General features: G+C 41.0%; 2 protein-coding genes across 3 annotated transcripts in view; both read left to right on the forward strand.

Annotated features, from left to right (window-relative positions):
* Positions 1 to 11,965, forward strand: part of pdlim5a (PDZ and LIM domain 5a) — a 59,529-nt gene extending 47,564 nt beyond the window's left edge. Inside the window, exons 8-13 of the mRNA XM_034595380.1 lie at positions 3,205 to 3,287; positions 5,760 to 5,961; positions 7,388 to 7,568; positions 9,618 to 9,738; positions 9,913 to 10,028; positions 10,327 to 11,965. Coding sequence (XP_034451271.1) covers positions 3,205 to 3,287; positions 5,760 to 5,961; positions 7,388 to 7,568; positions 9,618 to 9,738; positions 9,913 to 10,028; positions 10,327 to 10,416 — 793 coding nt within the window. The 3' untranslated portion in view covers positions 10,417 to 11,965. The remainder of the gene's footprint in view (positions 1 to 3,204; positions 3,288 to 5,759; positions 5,962 to 7,387; positions 7,569 to 9,617; positions 9,739 to 9,912; positions 10,029 to 10,326) is intronic.
* A 1,150-nt stretch (positions 11,966 to 13,115) lies between these two features.
* bmpr1ba (bone morphogenetic protein receptor, type IBa) overlaps positions 13,116 to 19,578 on the forward strand; it is a 73,041-nt gene continuing 66,578 nt past the window's right edge. Inside the window, exon 1 of one of the 2 annotated variants that reach the window (XM_034595378.1) lies at positions 13,116 to 13,252. The gene's annotated coding sequence lies outside the window, so the exon portion shown is untranslated. Of the gene's footprint in view, positions 13,257 to 19,578 lie in introns of both variants that reach the window. The other variant, XM_034595379.1, reaches the window with a different exon arrangement.

Here is a 19,578-nt window from a genome sequence, read left to right on the forward strand (position 1 = left end):
TTTACAGATGAGAGTCACATTTGCTTTTCAACAACAGCACATATAACAACTACTAAATGTAACTGTTATATGTACGTGTGAAAAGCCTGGAAAAGCCACTTTGGCAGCCGTCTAACCAACTTTGTGTTCATGTATTCGAAGTTATTCCTTATTTCTTTAATGTTTTTCTTCTTACACCAAAGGGTGTCTTGGCATCAGTCTGCCACAGAAGAGGGAGACCCTCTTTTCTCCTCCCCCGTCAATGCTGTCTATGTCTTTAGGTAAATCTCTCCTCTTGTGACTTGTACATCTGTCCCATGACCAGTAGAGAAGTTTGTGTTTTTTCCCCTGGTGCATCACGTTCACCATCACGAGCACACCAACTACTGAGGCGCTCTCTCCCCTCAATTGTCTTGCCAAATTAGCAAATTCACTCTGGTTTCACGTTTCCATTGCTGCCGATCGGAGCCGGAGACGATTAAAAACCTGTGTCTACCACAGAGTCATTTGACACGGGAGTGAATGCCGATTGAATCCATTCCTATTGCAGACAAAAGCCAGATGTGTAATGGGGTTCTTTAACCAGTGGAAAAGCGGCTCCATTGGACCCCCCCCTCTGCTCTGTAGGGAGCATTTCATGATATTATTGTCCTGTGTGGTCAAATGAATTGTGGGCAGCTGAAACACAGAGAATCTACAGAGGCATTCCTCCTCATCTTTCTATTTATGTCTAACAGCCCACATGGCTCAGACTTTATCACACTCTCAATTATTCTGTTTCACTTTCTTTCACACGCCGACAAAACCTACAGGCACAGCTCACTGTATCTGTGACTCCAGTTGCCACAACACTTGTCTCCCATGAGTCCACTAACAGTCAGGCACAAGGAGAAGACAGCAGCGATCCAACTGTTACAGTGATGGATGTTATACATCTGGGGAGGGATTCCTGGCCCACCCAAGTTCCTCGGCTGGCGTTGATGAACACACACATACACACACACACACACACACACACACACACACACACACACACACACACACACACACACACACACACACACACACACACACTTGAAGTGTTCACGAAAAGAGACATGCACACACTTGATCTTACTCATAGAGAAGTTATTCATTTGCATCACTTTTAAAGGCAGCAGAGAGTTTGAGGCCTAAGGGAAATATTTGATTGAAGAGACATTTTGCTCTGCTCTTTCACATGAATTCAAAGCCAGATAATAAACGGATAATTGATCGATAAATCCCTAAACTTCCCATTAGAGATTTTATCAAGGGACATTTTTTTTCTCAGAGCAAGAAAAGTGTGTTCCTCTTAACATAAATCACAAGAGATATAGTTTTTTTTTTTTTATATTAATATTCTACTATGGAAAAATAACTTCCTTACCAAGTAGAGAAATGTTTGCATCACGAGGGAGTGTTTTGCCCAGAGCCACATGTTTTCCTTACCAGACAGTTTGACCTGAGTGGGAATGTGTGACCCTGGTAAAGAAGATGTTGCCGTCAGAAAATATGTGTTGCCTTAGATCGTGTGGATCAAGTACTCAAAACAACGTCTCGGATATTATACTGTGTGTTTAGAGACACAATATATCACTGTGTGCTAATTAATTCACACTCATTAAAAACAAATTGGCGATTTAGCACAGCACCGCGGTTGTCTGGTTTTATTTGTGAATAACTGCCGGGCCCGCAGTCGTTTTTCTCTATTTCGTCATTCGGATTAATGTTCTGGGGTTTTCTGATGTGGAACCATATCATTCTCTACAGTCTCTTTCCAGAAGTATTTGACCCAAGTGTCCAAACTCATATGCATTCAGAAGGGACATTTAAAATGAAGGAGGAGGCAGCAGTGTTTACCTCGACTGAACTCAACACCCATTCGTTTTCTGAAGAGAGATTTTGATTATAACCATCCCTAGGTAGACTTACCACAATGTTATATGCTCCTGTAGAAGCCACAAGTCCGTATGATATCACCTGTGTTTTAAGAAACATGTGTTTTGTTTGCTATGTTAAGGAGAAGTACTACATTACCCATAATCCTCAGGTGTAGTAGTGACACTTCCGATTGGTGAAGCTCACTTTTACAACTGCATCACAACTGCGAAAATGATGTCCGCTACGATCAGAAGATTCACATCAATACTAGTTAATACAAGTTACTATACGATACACTTTAGGAAACATCATGTATACTGGAAGTCATTGGAAAGTGATCATTCGCAGTTGTTTATGCATAGTCTTGTACCTTTGCCTTTTCCCCCCATTTTCCAATATTTGTTTTGCTCTGAATCAAATGTTTTATGATCATCTCTGGTCGACCAGGTTCCAGGTTTATAACTCTTTATAACTCTTTTAATGAGTTCAATTGAAATATCAATAGAGAAAATTTATGGGGGGATTTACTTCCGGAAACCAGAGCCGTTCTAAAAGTGGGCGGTCACTGTTATTCTCTATATGCAGCAGTTGTTACAGAATACACAGATAATCCAGTGAACTGAATGTGGTCAGACTTTCCACAAGAACTTTGTCTCCTCTCCATCATTAGCCCTGTAAGTCTGGCATCTGTGTGCATATCAGGATTGGGTACGTTTCTTCATTACACCATGCTACGTCTCACTCCACTCTAGTCGATTACTCTCTATTGAACCATATGAATTGATATCCTGGCATCAGGTTTAAATGGCTGTGCTGTGTTATTAGTGCTGCGCAACCGAGCCCATATCTTCTCCCTCATCTGGCCTGATGTGGCCTGGACTCTGCTGTGAATGGCAACATCCATGTGCACATACTGTACTCACAATCAGGACGTGCCCCATGAACACTGGACTGTTTTGGCTGTGGTTGCATTCTGTGTTTTGGTTGGTACCGTATTGGCCTCTGTCAGCAGGTAGGTGGTCTGGAGTCTGTCTTACTGTAACAGGAACGTGTAAATCTGACTGTGCTGAAGTGTTTTTTTATGGTGACATCTGGGCAAATTACAGTTTGCATTGTCCTGTTGTATGATTCATCACTCTGAATGAGCCGATGCAAATAATAGCTTTGCATTTTATTATTCAAGCAATGCAAGTACAGTTTATGTATCTATGAATGTGCAGTGGCAGTGGCTTCTGGGGTACTGCTTTTGATTATGAATTCAATTACAAAACATATGAAGTGATTTCCATATCATTTGTGTTTCCATTCTGTGTTTCTGCACAGTGAGGACGTTGGCGAGCCTCAACTCAACAGCCACGAGACTGCAGTTGTCAAAACCATGATTAAAGTACCTGCTGCAAGCCACGGTAAGTGTGTGTGTGTGTGTGTGTGTGTGTGTGTGTGTGTGTGTGTGTGTGTGTGTGTGTGTGTGTGTGTGTGTGTGTGTGTGTGTGTGTGTGTGTGTGTGTGTGTGTGTGTGTGTGTGTGTGTGTGTGTGTGTGTGTGTGTGTGTGTGTGTGTGTGTGTGTCTCTGTCCATCCATCCATTATCTATATCACTTTTTCCTTTGGAGGGTCGTAGGGGAGCTGGAGCCAGTCCCAGCTGACATTGGTCTCTCGACAGGTCACCAGTGTATCACAGCATATCATAAAAGGTTTTTCCTTCACAGACTCACAATGAGCACTGGTTACGACCATTGCCAGGTGTCAGTTTTTTTACACCCTGTATAAAATGTGATTTATGCACCTTGGACCAAGCCACAATTGGCCTGTCTCATATGACTAAAATGACCCAAAATAGCATATCTGTCATACACTATATCTATATAATACATGGTTTTGAGTGACAAAAATACCTTGTTTATTCATTGAGCCAATAGCTACATGAAATCTGTGGAACACTGAATTAAATATGCTGCCAAATCCAACAGAAGTATATCTGTACAGCTATGTATGAGTTGTTTTTACTTTAGGCTTTTTTAAAACTAAATTAACAACCGCAGTACAATCATCTTAGGTGCCTGAGCTTGTTTTCTTAGCATAAGTCTGGGGGAATACACACATGCCCAAAACGTAGACTCCCCCAAATAGAATCCTAAAAATAGCCTCCATTAGGAATTGAGCTAAACCTTCTTTTAAGTATGTTTTTTTCGGTTGATTAATACATTCCCTCGTACAGTTAAAAAAGTGTTGTTTCTTCTCACACACACACACAAAAAAAGTGTTTGGTTCCCAATCCTGGCATCGTGTGAAACTGATTTACTGCTGCTGGATTGAATGTTGTTGCAGCCAGTTAGCAAGGGGAAAGAGGCTTATTTTCCATGGTTGAAGCGTGACATATGTTGTGAAATAGGTCATAGCAGACTTTCTTTTCTCTTCTTGTTCCTCTGTGGAAGCCCATTAAGCAGACGAGAAGGCCCCACTCTGCCCGTGGCGCCTCGCTCAGCCGCACATGCAGGAGTTCGACTCTTTCAGAAGGATAATATTTACCGAAGGGACCCGTCGATAGTTGTGAATAAAGTTTTAAAGGCAACCCACGGAGCTGCAGTGTAATGTCTGTTCAGCCTTTATAGATTCAGGAGACTGAGTGTCAGATATGTTCATTATTCTGCTTCTAATGTACATACTTACAATAAATAAATACAGTTTGTCAGTTTAGGTTTATTCTAAGCCTGAGCTGAAGTCTCCTCCTCGCCCCTTCTCTTGCTGGTGTAAGTGCTGCTCAGCACAAATCGTAAATGCAGTCACTTACCCAGGGACTCAGGATCGTGAAAATATACTGCTACCCGTGTGGTGCCCCAGCAGCAGCAGCAGGCCGCTGACCCATTTTAAATCTCGAGCAGCCGCTGAGGAAACCAGGTCTCCAGCAGCTGGCGTGTTGCTAATGCCCACTGTAAAACAATATCGGCACTGTTAAGATGCAGAAACACAGACGGGCACTAATGCAGTCATCTACGTCCTTCACTTACCTGCTTCCCATGTTCCTTCAGAAGCTTCAACTTCACAATAAAGCCTCCTGAAGTGCACTCTTCACAGCGTGATTAATAATTTGCCAGGTTGAAATATCAAACAGTGTAAAATCGTCTTTTCCTTACATGTAAAAAAAATGTGTGCCACCTTCTTTTTTGCAAGGAATGTTGGTCAAGTCGTGTAACAGTGATGAAGCATTAATGTCCATGGCATCTCAAAGCTTTTAGCCTCCCTCAAGGACTGTCAAAGACACACGTTTCAACTTAAGCCCTCTATTTTCTATGATGAGGGTTTACCCAACGAGCTTCGACATTAAATGTAAACGCAGCTCTGCTCTTTGCCCAAATAGACAAGCTTCAACGTGACATTTAAGGGTAAAGCCGAGCTCCAAAAGTAGCCGTTCCCTGCCCCATGCACACCCACACAAAAACACTTTTCCATCCACAGTGTGGACATCAAACGCCAAACTACATGTTTAGCCAGGTGTCTGGGTTTTAACCGAGGGAATGTCTTGGTGGTCCGTGTGTGTGTGGTGTGTGTGCGGTGTGTGTGCTTGGTAATGTGGATGCAAGTACATGCACCAGAGGAATGTGTTGGAGGTAGAATGAAATATTTTGTGTATTGCTCCAAAAAATTGATGTGATGAATCCTTGGTTGTGACAGTGGTAGTCAACCAGCTGTGTGCACTGCCATGACACCTGCTGGGTATGTAGACAAAAAGGGCAGAGGTCAAATAACTTACACGCCTGGGAAGAAACTGCAGATGTTCATCTTTTGTGATGCTGAAGTTGCTGACTTTCTCTTTCCTGTTATAATCTCCACACGTCTCATTGTTGATATATCCTGTTTTTCCTTTCCTGACGCCAACAGGTCAACGCCCGCGGACCAGTTTGATCCTTCCGTCTTTCGGTATGAAGGGTAACGGCAGTGCCAGTGTCCCGAGGGCTCCTGTCCCAGCCCGACCTGTACCTCAGCCCCATCCTACAGACGAAGACACCCTGGTCCAAATGGCCGAGCACATTCCTGCAGGGACCCGTACGCCCATGTGTGGCCACTGCAACCAGGTCATCCGGTGAGGAAAATCTGAATTTAGTCATGAAACTTTACTGACAACTCGTTATTAATTTCACTGCAGCATTTAGATGACCAGTGTGCATTATCATCAGGAAGGAAAGAGGCTTTCACGACCATTTATGTTTAAAACTGTGAAAGAAAACAGTGCACGCGTATCATCCTCCATCATTTCAGGCCCTTATACTGCTTGGTCACCTTTCAATTTGGCTGGCGATGTATTATCTTGTACTCAAGCAAATGAATTAACCTCCGCTCCTTAATTACTTAGTGACACGGTTACGCACTTAAAATAATTAACTTGAAACCATCTCCAGTAATTAATCTGCGTATGAAACTGTAGAGCTAAAGATCTGACTGAGATGCAGACAGGGATACAGGTGTCTTATTGTGCGTGCGTACATTCAATACTCACATAATAGGATGATACCAGCCCTTGATTTTTGGGTTTCTCTCAGTCTCCTATTTAAAGATAATTCATAGGACTAAGAAATGGAGAATCTAGTGGGTGTACGTCTGTGCGCAGAGATATGCAGCACATACTATGCAAGTAAAAGTAAAGATGTCATATGTATTGTTTGTGCAGCTATGATGATGAATAGAACATGATGATGAAATGACAGCACAGGTATCTGAAGACATAAAGTGTTTAAATCCCATTTGAAGCACAGAAGCACAGTTTTTCCCATACACGTGTCTTCTCCGTCTGCCCCGAACCCCATCGTTATCGCATCTTGTGTCACCTTACATTACGCATCACCAGGGATAGGGTTGCTCACACGCTAACGACTGCCAGGCTACAGTGCCCATCAGGGTCAGTGTCGGACTGAGCTCAGATAAGTACAGCTATTATGTGGAGTAGATCAGTCGCTGCTGTTTTTCGTACATCTGAGTGGACAGGGCTGAGGTGGGGGCAGAGGATGATGGTGGACAGCACACTATTTACACAACACACTGGATTTACGTGAACCCTTGAGAAATATTACCTATGATTGATAAGTTGACATAAATTATCTGTTCATTTGGCACAAAAGTCAAAACACTGATTTGCTTGATATTATTGTCGTGCATGATCATATCTGAACCTTTTGTCTGTTGAGCTGTTCATTGGACAAAATCAGCCATTTGATGATGTGACCTTCTGTCTCTGGGTAGTGACTGACATTACTCCGATTCATCATTTATTCATATGCAGTTTCCCTGTTTGGCCTCTCGTGGCTACTTGTCGGCATGCTAATGAAACACAGCACTGTTGAGGATATTCTGTACTTTATTTATGATGAGATGTCCTTCAAATCACTTTAATGATAATAGAAGTAATTAATAAATGTTTCTCTTGGGTATAGGTTCAACTTTGAGTTAATTTCAAATCAAATACATTTTCTACTCTTCCTTTTATCTCTGCTTGTCTTTTTTTTTTTTTACAGGGGACCCTTTTTAGTTGCACTGGGTAAATCGTGGCATAAGGAGGAGTTTAACTGCGCCCACTGCCGCACATCCCTGGCAGACATAGGCTTCGTGGAGGAGCAGGGATGTGTTTACTGTGAACACTGCTATGAAGACTTCTTCGCTCCAACATGCAGCCGCTGCCAGGCCAAGATACTGGGGGTGAGTTAGTGTGAGGTGAAATGGAGCTGTATGTGTGTGTGTGTCTGTGTGTGTGTGCGTGAGAATGTGTGTGTGTGTGTGCGTAAAGGTGATGGCTCGTTAACATTGCACTCATCATATTGTCATCTGGCTGCTGTGATGGTTATTCAACAGCTATTTAATCATAGCAGAGCTGTAATTAAAAGCAAAACATTATGAAGACGACAGATAAACTTACATCACAGTTCAGGGAAAGATAACATGTAGAAAAGCTTCAGTGTTTTCACCATTTGTCTGAAGATTTTCCATTGGTACCATTCACTTACTGTACAGCACTGACACTGTGTGTGACTGTCCACCCCCTGTTGTTTGGAGACCAGCAGGGATTGTCCTTCTCCGTGTCATTCAGCACAAACCTGTCCCTCTTAACAACTTTAGTTTATTTGTGTATCTGTATCTGCTTTTCTGCTTTCCATTAAACTCACTCAAATGTGTTTTTGATGAAAGAGACTGTTTCACCACGCCTAGATGAAACTTTTAGGCTTTTGATGGGGACAATTGGAAACATTGTGGCCAGCACTTTCTGAACATGTGTATTGAAATCCGAAATGAAGATATTTGACTTTCAAAATTAAAAACGACACATCTTGATTTTGTGATTAAAGCATCACACTTTACACTGGAAGTTAAAATGGAAATTGACCCAACAAGGTTTTGTTCCATGGAATCAGTTTCTCTCCATAACCTCACTTCCTGCCTTTACTTTTCAACACGCTTCTTTAATGAAGGATCACTATTAGTTATTTTTGTGGTGGGGGGGTTTAAATTGATGCCAAACTTCGATAGATTAAAGAGTGGCCAAATTTACCTGGTCCATTCTCCATTCTTTCATTAGAGCTTTAAAATCTGGATTGTAATATTTTATATTGTAAGTAAAGAGCTGTTGTTATGTATTTGAGACCAGGGTCACTCCAATCCTAAAAGTTCGGGAAACAACGACTAGGTTTGTTCCGTTTTCATACACTAAGTTGATGCCTTGGTCGTAGCTCAGTCATGAAATCCTACTGCCGGGCAGAGTGTCTCTCCTGCTGTGCTGCTGACTGTCGTCAGACTGTTGATTCAGCAGAACACCAGTAGTTTCCACTTAAGCCGTGCATGTTCCTGCTGCATGTACTTTTCGGCAGGTGAGCAGAACTTGGCAAACACCTGAGCTGAGAGCATCGGAGCGGCTAACAGACACAAGCCTGTATTCCAGATGATGTCATAGTTACTGTTTGCAAAATCACGCCAAACCGTTTTTGAAAGAGGAACAGCCAATGGGAAAAGTCCAACACTTGACACTTGCCCAAGTCCGGAATGCAGTAAAAGTTCAGGTGTTAGGAGAATAAGGCTTAGAGGCCCACAGGCTGCAGGTGTCGCTTGAACCCACAGCGTCAGGAAGCTGAGATCTGTGCTCTTGGAGCAGCTCTGACATTCATCCCTCACATGTTCTAACCTCTTTAGCCTTGATCCCTTTCAACCCTCCATTTCTCACACATCTTCAACCAGCTTACGGATTCTTATTAACTTGTTTTCTCACTCCCTCTCCCCTAATCCTTCGTTTCACTGCGACCCACCAACCCTCCATTGATCCCCTGTCCTTTCTTGTTCTCACAGTTTGGGTGGGAAAGAAAGCAGAATGTCTATTTTAAGCTGCGTCATGAGGCCTCGCATGAAAAAAAAAGTCATATTTAAAAGGTCAGACTGTAAGAAAGCTTGTTCATTCCTGACACCTATTAAACAAATAGATTTATCCAATATGATCAAATAGGGATTGATTCATAAAAGCAATAGATAGTTGATGTAATAAGCAAAGTAACATGGTTGTCATTGTATCCACCATGCTTTCTAGGGATGTGGATCTAACTTTCCAGATACTGTGACTGACACACACACACACACACACACACACACACACACACACACACACACACACACACACACACACACACACACACACACACACACACGCACACAGAGAGAGAGAGAGTCTGTGTATGTTGCCTCTAACTTGCCTGTGTTTGTGCTCAGGAGGTGATCAATGCCCTCAAGCAGACGTGGCACGTGCACTGCTTTCAGTGCGCTTGCTGTCAGCAGCCAATCAGAAACAACACCTTCCATCTGGAGGATGGAGAACCGTACTGTGAGCAAGGTGAGCCGTGATGACTTTCGACAACGTGCTGATTGGCCACACAGACACGAGTAGACTTCTGTTTTGAATTGACCTGGTGTAAAGTTTTTCTCGTGACTGTCCACTGCCCTTTATGATCTCTGTTTATGAAGAGTACTCACACTTAATTGGGTCTTTTACTTGTCGCTAAAAAAGATTTCTACAATTTGTTTGGGACTGGATGCCATGGCTGTGAGTTCCCCATCGAGGCTGGAGACAAGTTCCTGGAGGCCCTCGGTTTCACCTGGCACGACACCTGCTTTGCTTGTGCTGTAAGTGTGAATCATAGACACACATCATAGTGTATCCTGACCTCACATTTGTGGGATAGGCTTAGACAAAAACTCTGAAATGATATTTGGGTTTTTATTTATTTTTACTCAGTGATTAATCTATTGTTTCTCTCCTTGGTGGATTTTATGTATAACGAAAATTGTTTTTTTATATTTTCCTCGTATCCAAAGTTTTTGCTTAATGGTGTGTTAGGATCACAGTGAGGGGTTTTAAAGTATTCCAGACAACTTCACTCATGTAACGTGTGTGTTTGTGTGTTCATGTGGTTTATTGTAGGTGTGCTGCACCACGCTGGAAGGCCAGACCTTCTTCTCCAAGAAAGACAAACCTCTCTGCAAGAAACATGCTCACACGATCAAGATTTAAATCTCGGACTCTTCTCACACTTTTTTGGCCGTGGAACATTTGATAGGTTGAGAGGTTCTTTTACTATATTAATTAGTTTGTCCATACAATAATACAACTCAAGCAATACTCATTCATGCCCAGTGGTGTCTCCTGGTGAGCTAATTCAGCCACATGCAGGCACTGTAGAGAAAACATGATTTACATTTGCTTTTATTATCCCTTTGAGATGCAGCAATAAGGCTCACAGTTTACAATGACTATGATGATCCAATTTTCAATGGAAATACTTCCAGACTCGTTTCCATCTGGAAGTTAAGATTCTGTGATACCCAGAGTTTGATCTTGACTTTTTTAGTGGCACGACCGTGGTGACTTCATCACATTTTTCTGTTCTTATATGTTAAATAACACGTCACTCATTGTCATTAGACAGTACCAGAGATGTGTGAAATGATATATTCATCCCTGTATTATATGGAAACAATGAGAGCAAAGTATATCAAACAACTTTATTCAAAGCAGGCTTTTATTTTTTGGTGTCCATGTTTGTGTAGCTGTAATCAAATTACAGTCTGAGCAGCAGCTATGAATAGTTTAAGCTGTTTTTATATAGTTTGGGCTGAATGATGATTAAAGCTGTTGCCTTTGACAAATGCTTATAATTATTTAAACTTTTTTAGTTTTAAATGAATTCTATTTCAACTTATTTTTTTAAATGAATGAAATGAAGTCATTTTATTTTCAATTTGTTGTGTGAAACCGGTTAACACTGGCAAAACTATCACCTGTTTCAAAACGTTAACATTTAGTAATATATATGGAACAATGAGGCACTTGAGAAAGACAAGAGAAGGGAAATTGGTCTTGATTTTATTGAGGACATAAATATAAATAAATAAGTATACATACAAAATGACAAAATATAAAGCCCATATTTGTATATTTATGTATCCCTCTTCACTATGTGTTTTCTATTCTGAGTGCCATATGATTTTTATATAATTTACCTTGTATTATGTTTTATATACATTTTCCAAATTGCATACATTTTTGGTTGATTTGGTCCTCTATGTGCCTCACAAAAGAAATACGCTCTTTGTGTCCTGCAGGAGAATAGGTTGTCAAACATGGATATTATGAACTATGTATATTTTATTTTATAAATGTCTTATCAGACAATATGTATTTAACTGGGTGAAGGGTGTGGATTCTGGTGAAGGGAATAGACGCCAATTAGTTTCTTCAGTTTTTTTATCTCACTTGAATGTCACTTAACCGTTCCCAATGTGCTGATTTGACGATATTTAATTTTCATTCTGGCTGAGGGGTAAATACTGTACGGTCATTTTTGTTTTGTTTTCTACACAGCAGAGCACATTGTGACAAAACTCTGTTCTCTTAATTTCACATAATTATCATTTAGAAAACTGGGTTTTTACTGTGTGGGACGAAGGGGTTTAGAACAATGTCCAGTGTTGACTAACTGTGGTTTAAAAGAAAAAAATAAAAGCTCAGTCTGACCTGTTCAATCCGATCTATGTTCATTTAATAAATGATGTACTTTTAAACCCTATCCGGTGTTTACTTCCTGTATTATTATGGCATAGAGCGCTCTGATATAAGCAGAGAGAAATGCATATTTCATCTATATGCTGAGAAAGGTCAAAAGAGACACTGAGAAATACAACGAGGTGAAGTTCATGCTACACGGATAGGAACATGGTAGAATGAGGGAATAAGAATCTATGAAATGTATGAAGTTGTTACTTGGGTCAAGTTCACTGTAGAGGGCATACTGTCCATATTTATACATATTTTCATTTGAAGCCATATATCATGTCTGTGGTTGTTTGCATTAGACAAACTGAATACGGCTCAAACTTGATGTTAGTTCTCACAAGAAAAGGCAACAAACCAAATAGACCCAGCACACACACACATCATAATCATATGATAAATCTGGTGTGTCCTAAGTTCATCCTCTACCTGCTTTAGTGATAATGGTACATATAATGAATCCAATTTATTTGTCATGATAGAGGCAAGGCTCAGTGAATTGGAAACATAGCAGACGACCTAAAGGTTATCTGTTGTAGCCTGTTAGTTATCCCCCATTAGCCTGTTCTATAAAAACTGACCTCAGATAACTTCTGTTAAAGGTGTAATGGAACGTAGCATTAAGGCCAATTCATGCTTCTGGGTCAAAGCTACACCGTAGGTACGCACGTAGCCTACGCACGGGGCTGAGCATTCAAAGTTGTGCGTCGAAACACTGGTGTTGAGTGTCTTCCGTTTTTTTTCCGGTCATCTGGTTTCTGGTCCGCTTATTTTACAACTTCTCTGGCGTCTCTGTTTACTTCAGAACAATGGCGAGTGTTACCAAGCGGATCGTGTTGGAGTTGGATTAGACATCATCTGTGTTCGTTCCTTCAACTCAATTCAAAAATGGCGGCGAGTCTGTCGGACCAGAAGCATGAATTGGGCTTTAAACTTCCTGCACTGACTCCAGGATCTTTCTTTCACTCTCAGGTTAGCAGTGAATTTATTATTCTGTGTATAGAGACAGTGCATTAGGCTTTTGGGGTTGTTTATTAAATAGTAGATTAGTAGCAGTAAAGGTCCTTAAACCACCCTCTGCTGCCTCTCAGTGGCATTAATCACCCCTCATACCCCGGAGTGAGTCACAGCTTTTCACGTGCATGTGCGACGCCGTGTGCGCGCGCGCGGCTCATGCGCGAGAACGAGGCTGAAACTCCAGAATCCGAACTCACCGACTTGACTCACATCGCATCTGAAGCCGGAGTCACACCGAGAGTACGAAACCGAGAGTCAGAGACCGAGAGAGCAGCCTGAGGTGAGTGAAGCAGCGGGGAAGGAGCGTGACACCTAAACACGCACGGTCTTTGCGTGGCGGTGCGTTTCCAAAGTGGTGTTTTTGAAACTGTTTGACAGACTGGTCGCTCCTTTTGTTTTTCTGCGTGTTGACAATCTGCTGCACGTGCGAGTATAGAGCTAAACAACTTTCATGTGACGTAAGAAAAAGTTTCAAGAGAGTTGAGAGTTTGTCTTAAGGTGTCTGTCTTAAGGTGTCTGTCTTAAGGTGTCTATCTTAAGGTGTCTGTCTTAAAGTGTTGTTAAAGATGTGTATCGTGTATCACATAGATTGAGTCACCTCATTTATCATCAATCCAGGTCACTAAGCAACAAAAAGTTTTTACTGTGCATGTGGACATTTTTTTCCAAAACTTTTTTAAAGATGACAGTGGCAGTGATATGGGTCCGACATGTCCCACTGTCTGTGAGTGGCTGTGGAAGTGTTTGTATGTATCAAGGCTCCCTGGACAAAACTGCTGTCTTTAAAGTAGTAACGGTAATTATAATATTATTACAATCTATCTTTTTGTTTAGTTTGAGGTATACCTTGACGATACAACAGCAGTAACTGCAGATGTCAAACTAAATAGGCTTCATCATTGGTGATTCCACTTCAGGAAGTGGTGAGAAAAAGGGGCCTTTTTAATGAGGCTAATCTCAATTATCCCAACTAGGATTTAAGATATACGATACGATAGGAAAGGATGAACCTTTATTGATCCGCCGTAGAGAAAATTTACAAGAGACTCAACAGCGTAAGGGAAAAATGTAGTAAGAATAAATAAATATAAATACTATGTACAATAAAAGTCGAAATAATGATAATATATATACACACACACACAAGGCTGTTATTCACCAGTACAGAGATAGGGATCAAGGTAGTGCAATTTGTCCAATTCTCGTAATATACAGTGTACAAAATGTGAAGTAGTTGTTTCTTGAAATAGAGATTTTAGTGATTAGCACCAGCAGCTTATTGTGGAAACCTAACAGTTACTTCATATTTCTTTATTTTCAAAGGTTTATTTATTTTATTTATTTTTTTCACTGGATTGTGGTCAAATATTTTTCTCTACTTACTGCCAGATAAAGCTGAAAATCCCTCTCTGTAGGGGTTTGGAGTATTTGGGAGACGGGGGTCTACATATTCTAGTAGCAATGACCTACCTTTAAGTTTTGAGACTTGGTGAAGTGAGCCCCTTTCTTCAAGGGCTGAAAAACTTTAAATGAACCTCCGCACAGCCTCCAGCACCGAATAACCTACAGCCCAGTATTCCCCATACACCCCACTTATACACACACACACACACATATACACACATGCAGGTATGCACGCAGTATTCAACTCTCCCTCCGAGTCCAGTAACCAGGTCCAGGTGTTTGTCAGTCTGGGTTATGACAAGAGTATATCTGTACGTGTGTGTGTGTGTGTATGCGTGCACTCGAGCGAGCATGTGTGAATGTATATCCAGATGGCATACAACTGTGGCTCCAAATCTTACCTCACCTCATCTTAGGGGTCTGGGGGCAGTAACACCAGGGGACCTTGCATTAGAAAAACACTCAGCAAATATGAATGAGAGAAGCAGAGGTCCAGATGTGCGTGAGCGTCGCTGTGTGTGTGTGTGTGTGTGTGTGTGTGTGTGTGTGTGTGTGTGTGTGTGTGTGTGTGTGTTTTCCTTGTCTGTCAATCTGCTAAGTGTGTGCAGTTGTTGAGGCTTCACTGGAAACAGCAGTCTTATTTAGGTCAGGAACGCATCGCACAAATCGGAGAAGCGGCCACATTCTCAATTGGCTGTATAATTGAGTTTCACATAGCAGCTGGAAACAGAACATCTCCCTCATTTTGTTTTCTTAAGTGTGTGTGTGAGTGCTTGTGTGTGTGTGTGTGAGTGCGAGATCAGCTGAGACACTTAACAGTTTCATACCTCGTGATGTGAGACGAGGTGTCTGATAGTGAATGGTGGAAATTCACCTCACATTGCTGGAGCTCAATCTACACGCTATGATTAACAATGCACCGATTCACTTTCTCTCACTTCTGATCGGATTCTGATACTTGAATTTGGATATCTGCAGACACATAAACACATACCAGAGCTATTTTTTCATTATTATTATTATTATTATTATTATTATTATTATTATTATTATCATTATGTCACTTAGAAGAAACTTAACTGGAAGTAAAAATGAAGTAAAATGTGTAAAATTGTACTCAAAGTAAATCAGTTAAAATCTGAGTAAATGTCACTTTGTTAGATATTTTCAAAGGGTGAAGAGGAGGGTGATGATGATGAGAATAATATGTGATGTATAGTTTTAGTTAAATAACACCTCTAGGCTACCTGGTGTACTGTATATGCTCCCAGATGAGAACCGCAATAAATAAATTCCAGTCGGGCACTTTGAAGCCTCTGCACAACTGATCGTTGATTACAAGTCATTACAAGTTCACTGACACCACCATAGACTTTGTGTAGCAATATTAAGCTGCATAAATCAAACAGTCCAGCACGTCTCGAAGAATTAACAGTAGAACAAAGCAACAGGAAATGTGCAGATGCATAAACAACATACATTGTACAGCAGCTGCAGCTCAGGCTTGGGTTTCTGGCCCAAAAATATATCAAGAGAATAATATGATATTTCTGAGTATCATCATAAATGTCACATTATGTATTTTAAGTTTAAAGACTGATTTGTGCTCCTGAGTGAAGGTTGTGGTTTTAAACTCAACAAACACTTTATAAATCTCAGGGAGATCCATTATGTGTTATACCTCCTCACTGTGCTTTGACAATAAGCAATATATCCTGATATAGTGACTCTTAATTGCACAAAATTATATTGCGATATTTATTGACATTGTTTATTTGCCCAGGAGTTGTTCATGCTCTTCTCTGTAGAGTGATTAAAAACAATCAGTCATTTCACGCACACATCTGTTTGAAGGTCACTGAGCTGAATGAGGTCTGCAGTCACAACAATGGATGATGAAAAAGGCAAAAAAGTGCAATGTGGTGTCCTGGAGTATTTTGGAAATAGCAATGTTCCCAGTGGAATTACCATCATGATCAAATTCTGCTGCGCAATGTGCACATATGTATAACAAACGCATCTTGTCCAGCACCACAAACAAAAACAACAACACCTCTACGCCACATGGCAAGTTCTCCTCAGAAGGAAGAATTTGAAAAAAGTTGATATTTGCCCTGATTTTACATTTGTCATTAATAGAGGTTTTTAATGTTGCTCATGTTGCATTAAATCAGCAGCTTCTCCTCTGCTGCCGTTGCTGATTTGACTTTTTTCCTTTGCAGCATTCTCACACAGTGAACCATAACTTCATCATGTGACTTTTGTGTTTTTACTCTGATGTTGTTGTTGGTATTACGAGGTTACCTGAGGTTGTCGTATTAACCACGAGCAAAAAAAAAAGTGCTTCAAATTCCAATGAATTCCAAAGCAATTTATTTGAACTCTAGGTTAAGTAGATTTCACAGTGTGTCAGCATCAGCACTGGATCAGATTGGTCCCAGCTCTACAGCAAATCTGCCGGAAACAAACTCATTCTGTCCGTCTTACTTAGAAAATGTAAATGACTTTGTTTTGTCCAGGCAACCACAAATAGTGAATGTACTACATAACTATAAGTAAGACAGCGGGACACAGGTTAATAATGAGGTTAAAAACAATTGCTCATGTGAACCTGAGGTTAGTTTGCCAGTGTTCAACTTTTGCTCCAGTTTCTTCAACTTGGAGATTTAAATAACCAAACAGAGATAAGAGCCTGAAGCCCGAGGCCTTCTCCTCAGAGGCCGCTCTTTTTTAATTACAGTGTCAGTGTGATTTATAGAAACGTTCCAGTATTTATCTTTGCCTGAATTCTGAAACAGATATTCTGATAGCTTGAGCAGCGTCTCCACATGCCTTGAAAGTCCGAAGCTTAGAGTCGAGATATTAAACAGCCTTAAAGGGTTTTTCAAGATGAGCATGTGGCACGTGTCAAATAAAACTGTCACGTTTATCATCACACAACAAACCCCTGAGTCTGTCCACCTGAAGGAATTGAACAACGAGGAAACTCAAGGAAACGGAATTGCTAACCTTGACTATGTGTTTTTCTGGTGTGAGACTCATTGAAACTGCTTTTCCTGCAGCTCTTCACATAAGCAGTTTTATCCAAAAACTAAAATGTGTAAACGTGTCGAAATGCAGATTTAGTCCAATTTCCTACCTCAATTAAAATCTTAAAATCTAAAACATCTTTGTCAAGCAGTGGTCAATTAAATTCCCCTAAGTCATCCTGAAACTACAAACTTGCATTTTCTTGAAGACAGATTTTCAGTTTGAAGTGACAAAGTGTTGGATTTCATGTTGTCATGCTTGTTTTCTGTGAAGTAATTTAATCCCAGAGAGATTGTGGTCGGATATCCTTCTCCAACAGTTTTCAGACAGTTCTCTTTGATTTGGAGTCTATGTAAGTACTTTGCCGAAAACTGTCTGTAACTCACACTTGGTGAATCCAGATAAATTAACGCACAGGCTGGACACAAACAAAAATCCTATAGGCCGCACTCGAGGTCACCATCAGTATGGTGACGAGCGTCTCTCACATGTCTAACTGCAGATGTTGTGATGGAATAGTTGAGATTTGTCAAGTGTAGCTGTGGACAGCTCAATGATTATTTTCTTTACTCACATTTCCCCCAGGGTGGCACCCTTCCTCTCAGCGGTGTGGGGTAAACAAACCTTTGTATACTTTATCTTGACAAAGGTCTCGCTCAGCTGTTTGAAGCTAAAGAAACCAAAGCAAGTACATCCTAATGCAATTATGGCCACTTCCAATAAATTCCTTACACAGGCGTCTTTACGGGAAACATGCTGTGTTCCACTCTGACGGCCTGTCCTGGTGTTCTTATGACAACAATTCACTCTCTTGTTTATGTCCCAAAGTCACATATTAAAAAAATGATTGCACAAGCAAGGTCAGAAATGTGTTTGTGTGTATGTGTGATCTTTGTTTTGACACACATGGATCCCATCAGGCTTGTGTTGTCCGATGCTGGGATGAGTTAAAAACTTGACTTGGGTGGAAATTGATCTATTGCCTCTGCCGCTTTGATATGTTAAAAAACAAAGTACGCACTGAGAAATGCGCACACACACACAAGGCTCTAACACGCAATCTTTTACTGCACATGACAAAGTACTCACAATATACAGTTTATCAAGTTTTTCTTTAGCTTAAAGATAATGATATTGGTCTCACATTGTGATTTAGATACGTACGTCCTGTCGTCATCACCTACGTGGGCTGCATCTACCTATGCTTGACATTGATTGGTTTGTAGCCCGCGTGCTGGCAATTCACCTCTTGTTATCACTAACTTCTCGAATAAAGTAAAGCAAATACTTAAAACTGCAAAAACTGCAACGTTTTAGCACATCAAACAGAGAGGAAAAGTTTGTCTGAAAGAATCAGAAAATTCTGCACACAATCGGTCATTGCGCTTAGAGTAGTAAGATTTCGTAAGACATAATATTCATACTTTTAATCAACAGTACAGGAATTTAAATAATTGATGATCATTTTCTCAGAGCTCTACTGAGTCTGCTTTCTTATATTTCTTATATGCACCATTTCCTGGCACTGTATTTAAATATGACTATGATCTACCAAGCCTTATAGTTGGGAGCCGGACTCGGGTCAATCTAACTTTGGGGTAAACTCTGCTCGTAATGGGAGCGACCAGCGTATAATACATTTGTTAAAATACTCCTCGAGTTAAAAGAGAGACTTGGTGCAGGCCACGAGCTGCAGAGAGCAGATAACATCTGACAGGAAATTTGCCTACTGGGTTAAAATGCAGCTGTTGTGCTGGAGATGAATGATGAGGAAGACGCTGATAGAGGCAAGCACGGCCCGTCCTGAAGGCTCATGGTAGCTGTTACATGCATACGTGACACAGTTTGTTTTTGTCTGTGAAGATGTAGCTGGTGAAGTTGGGGTCTTCTGTGGGAGTGTAGGTGAAGTGTGAGTGTCAGTGTCTGATTGTGTTAGCATGTGTATAATATAGGGTGTATTATGTCTATGCTTATCTCTTCAGAACCAGATCATCCAGCTCCACAGTCTCATTATCTGAATCCACAGCTCCATTACACCCCTGCTCTCCCCCCTCAGGGTGGACATTTAAACACACAACCGCTCCTGATCTCATGACGGAGTTATTCTGTCGCCGCGCTCTATAATTCTCGCAGGGCGCCCAGTTCAGCCACTCCTCCCTTTTTCTTTCCTGT

The sequence above is a fragment of the Hippoglossus hippoglossus genome, chromosome 9 (genome assembly GCF_009819705.1).
Source record: "Hippoglossus hippoglossus isolate fHipHip1 chromosome 9, fHipHip1.pri, whole genome shotgun sequence".
NCBI classification, from domain to species: Eukaryota; Metazoa; Chordata; class Actinopteri; order Pleuronectiformes; family Pleuronectidae; genus Hippoglossus; species Hippoglossus hippoglossus.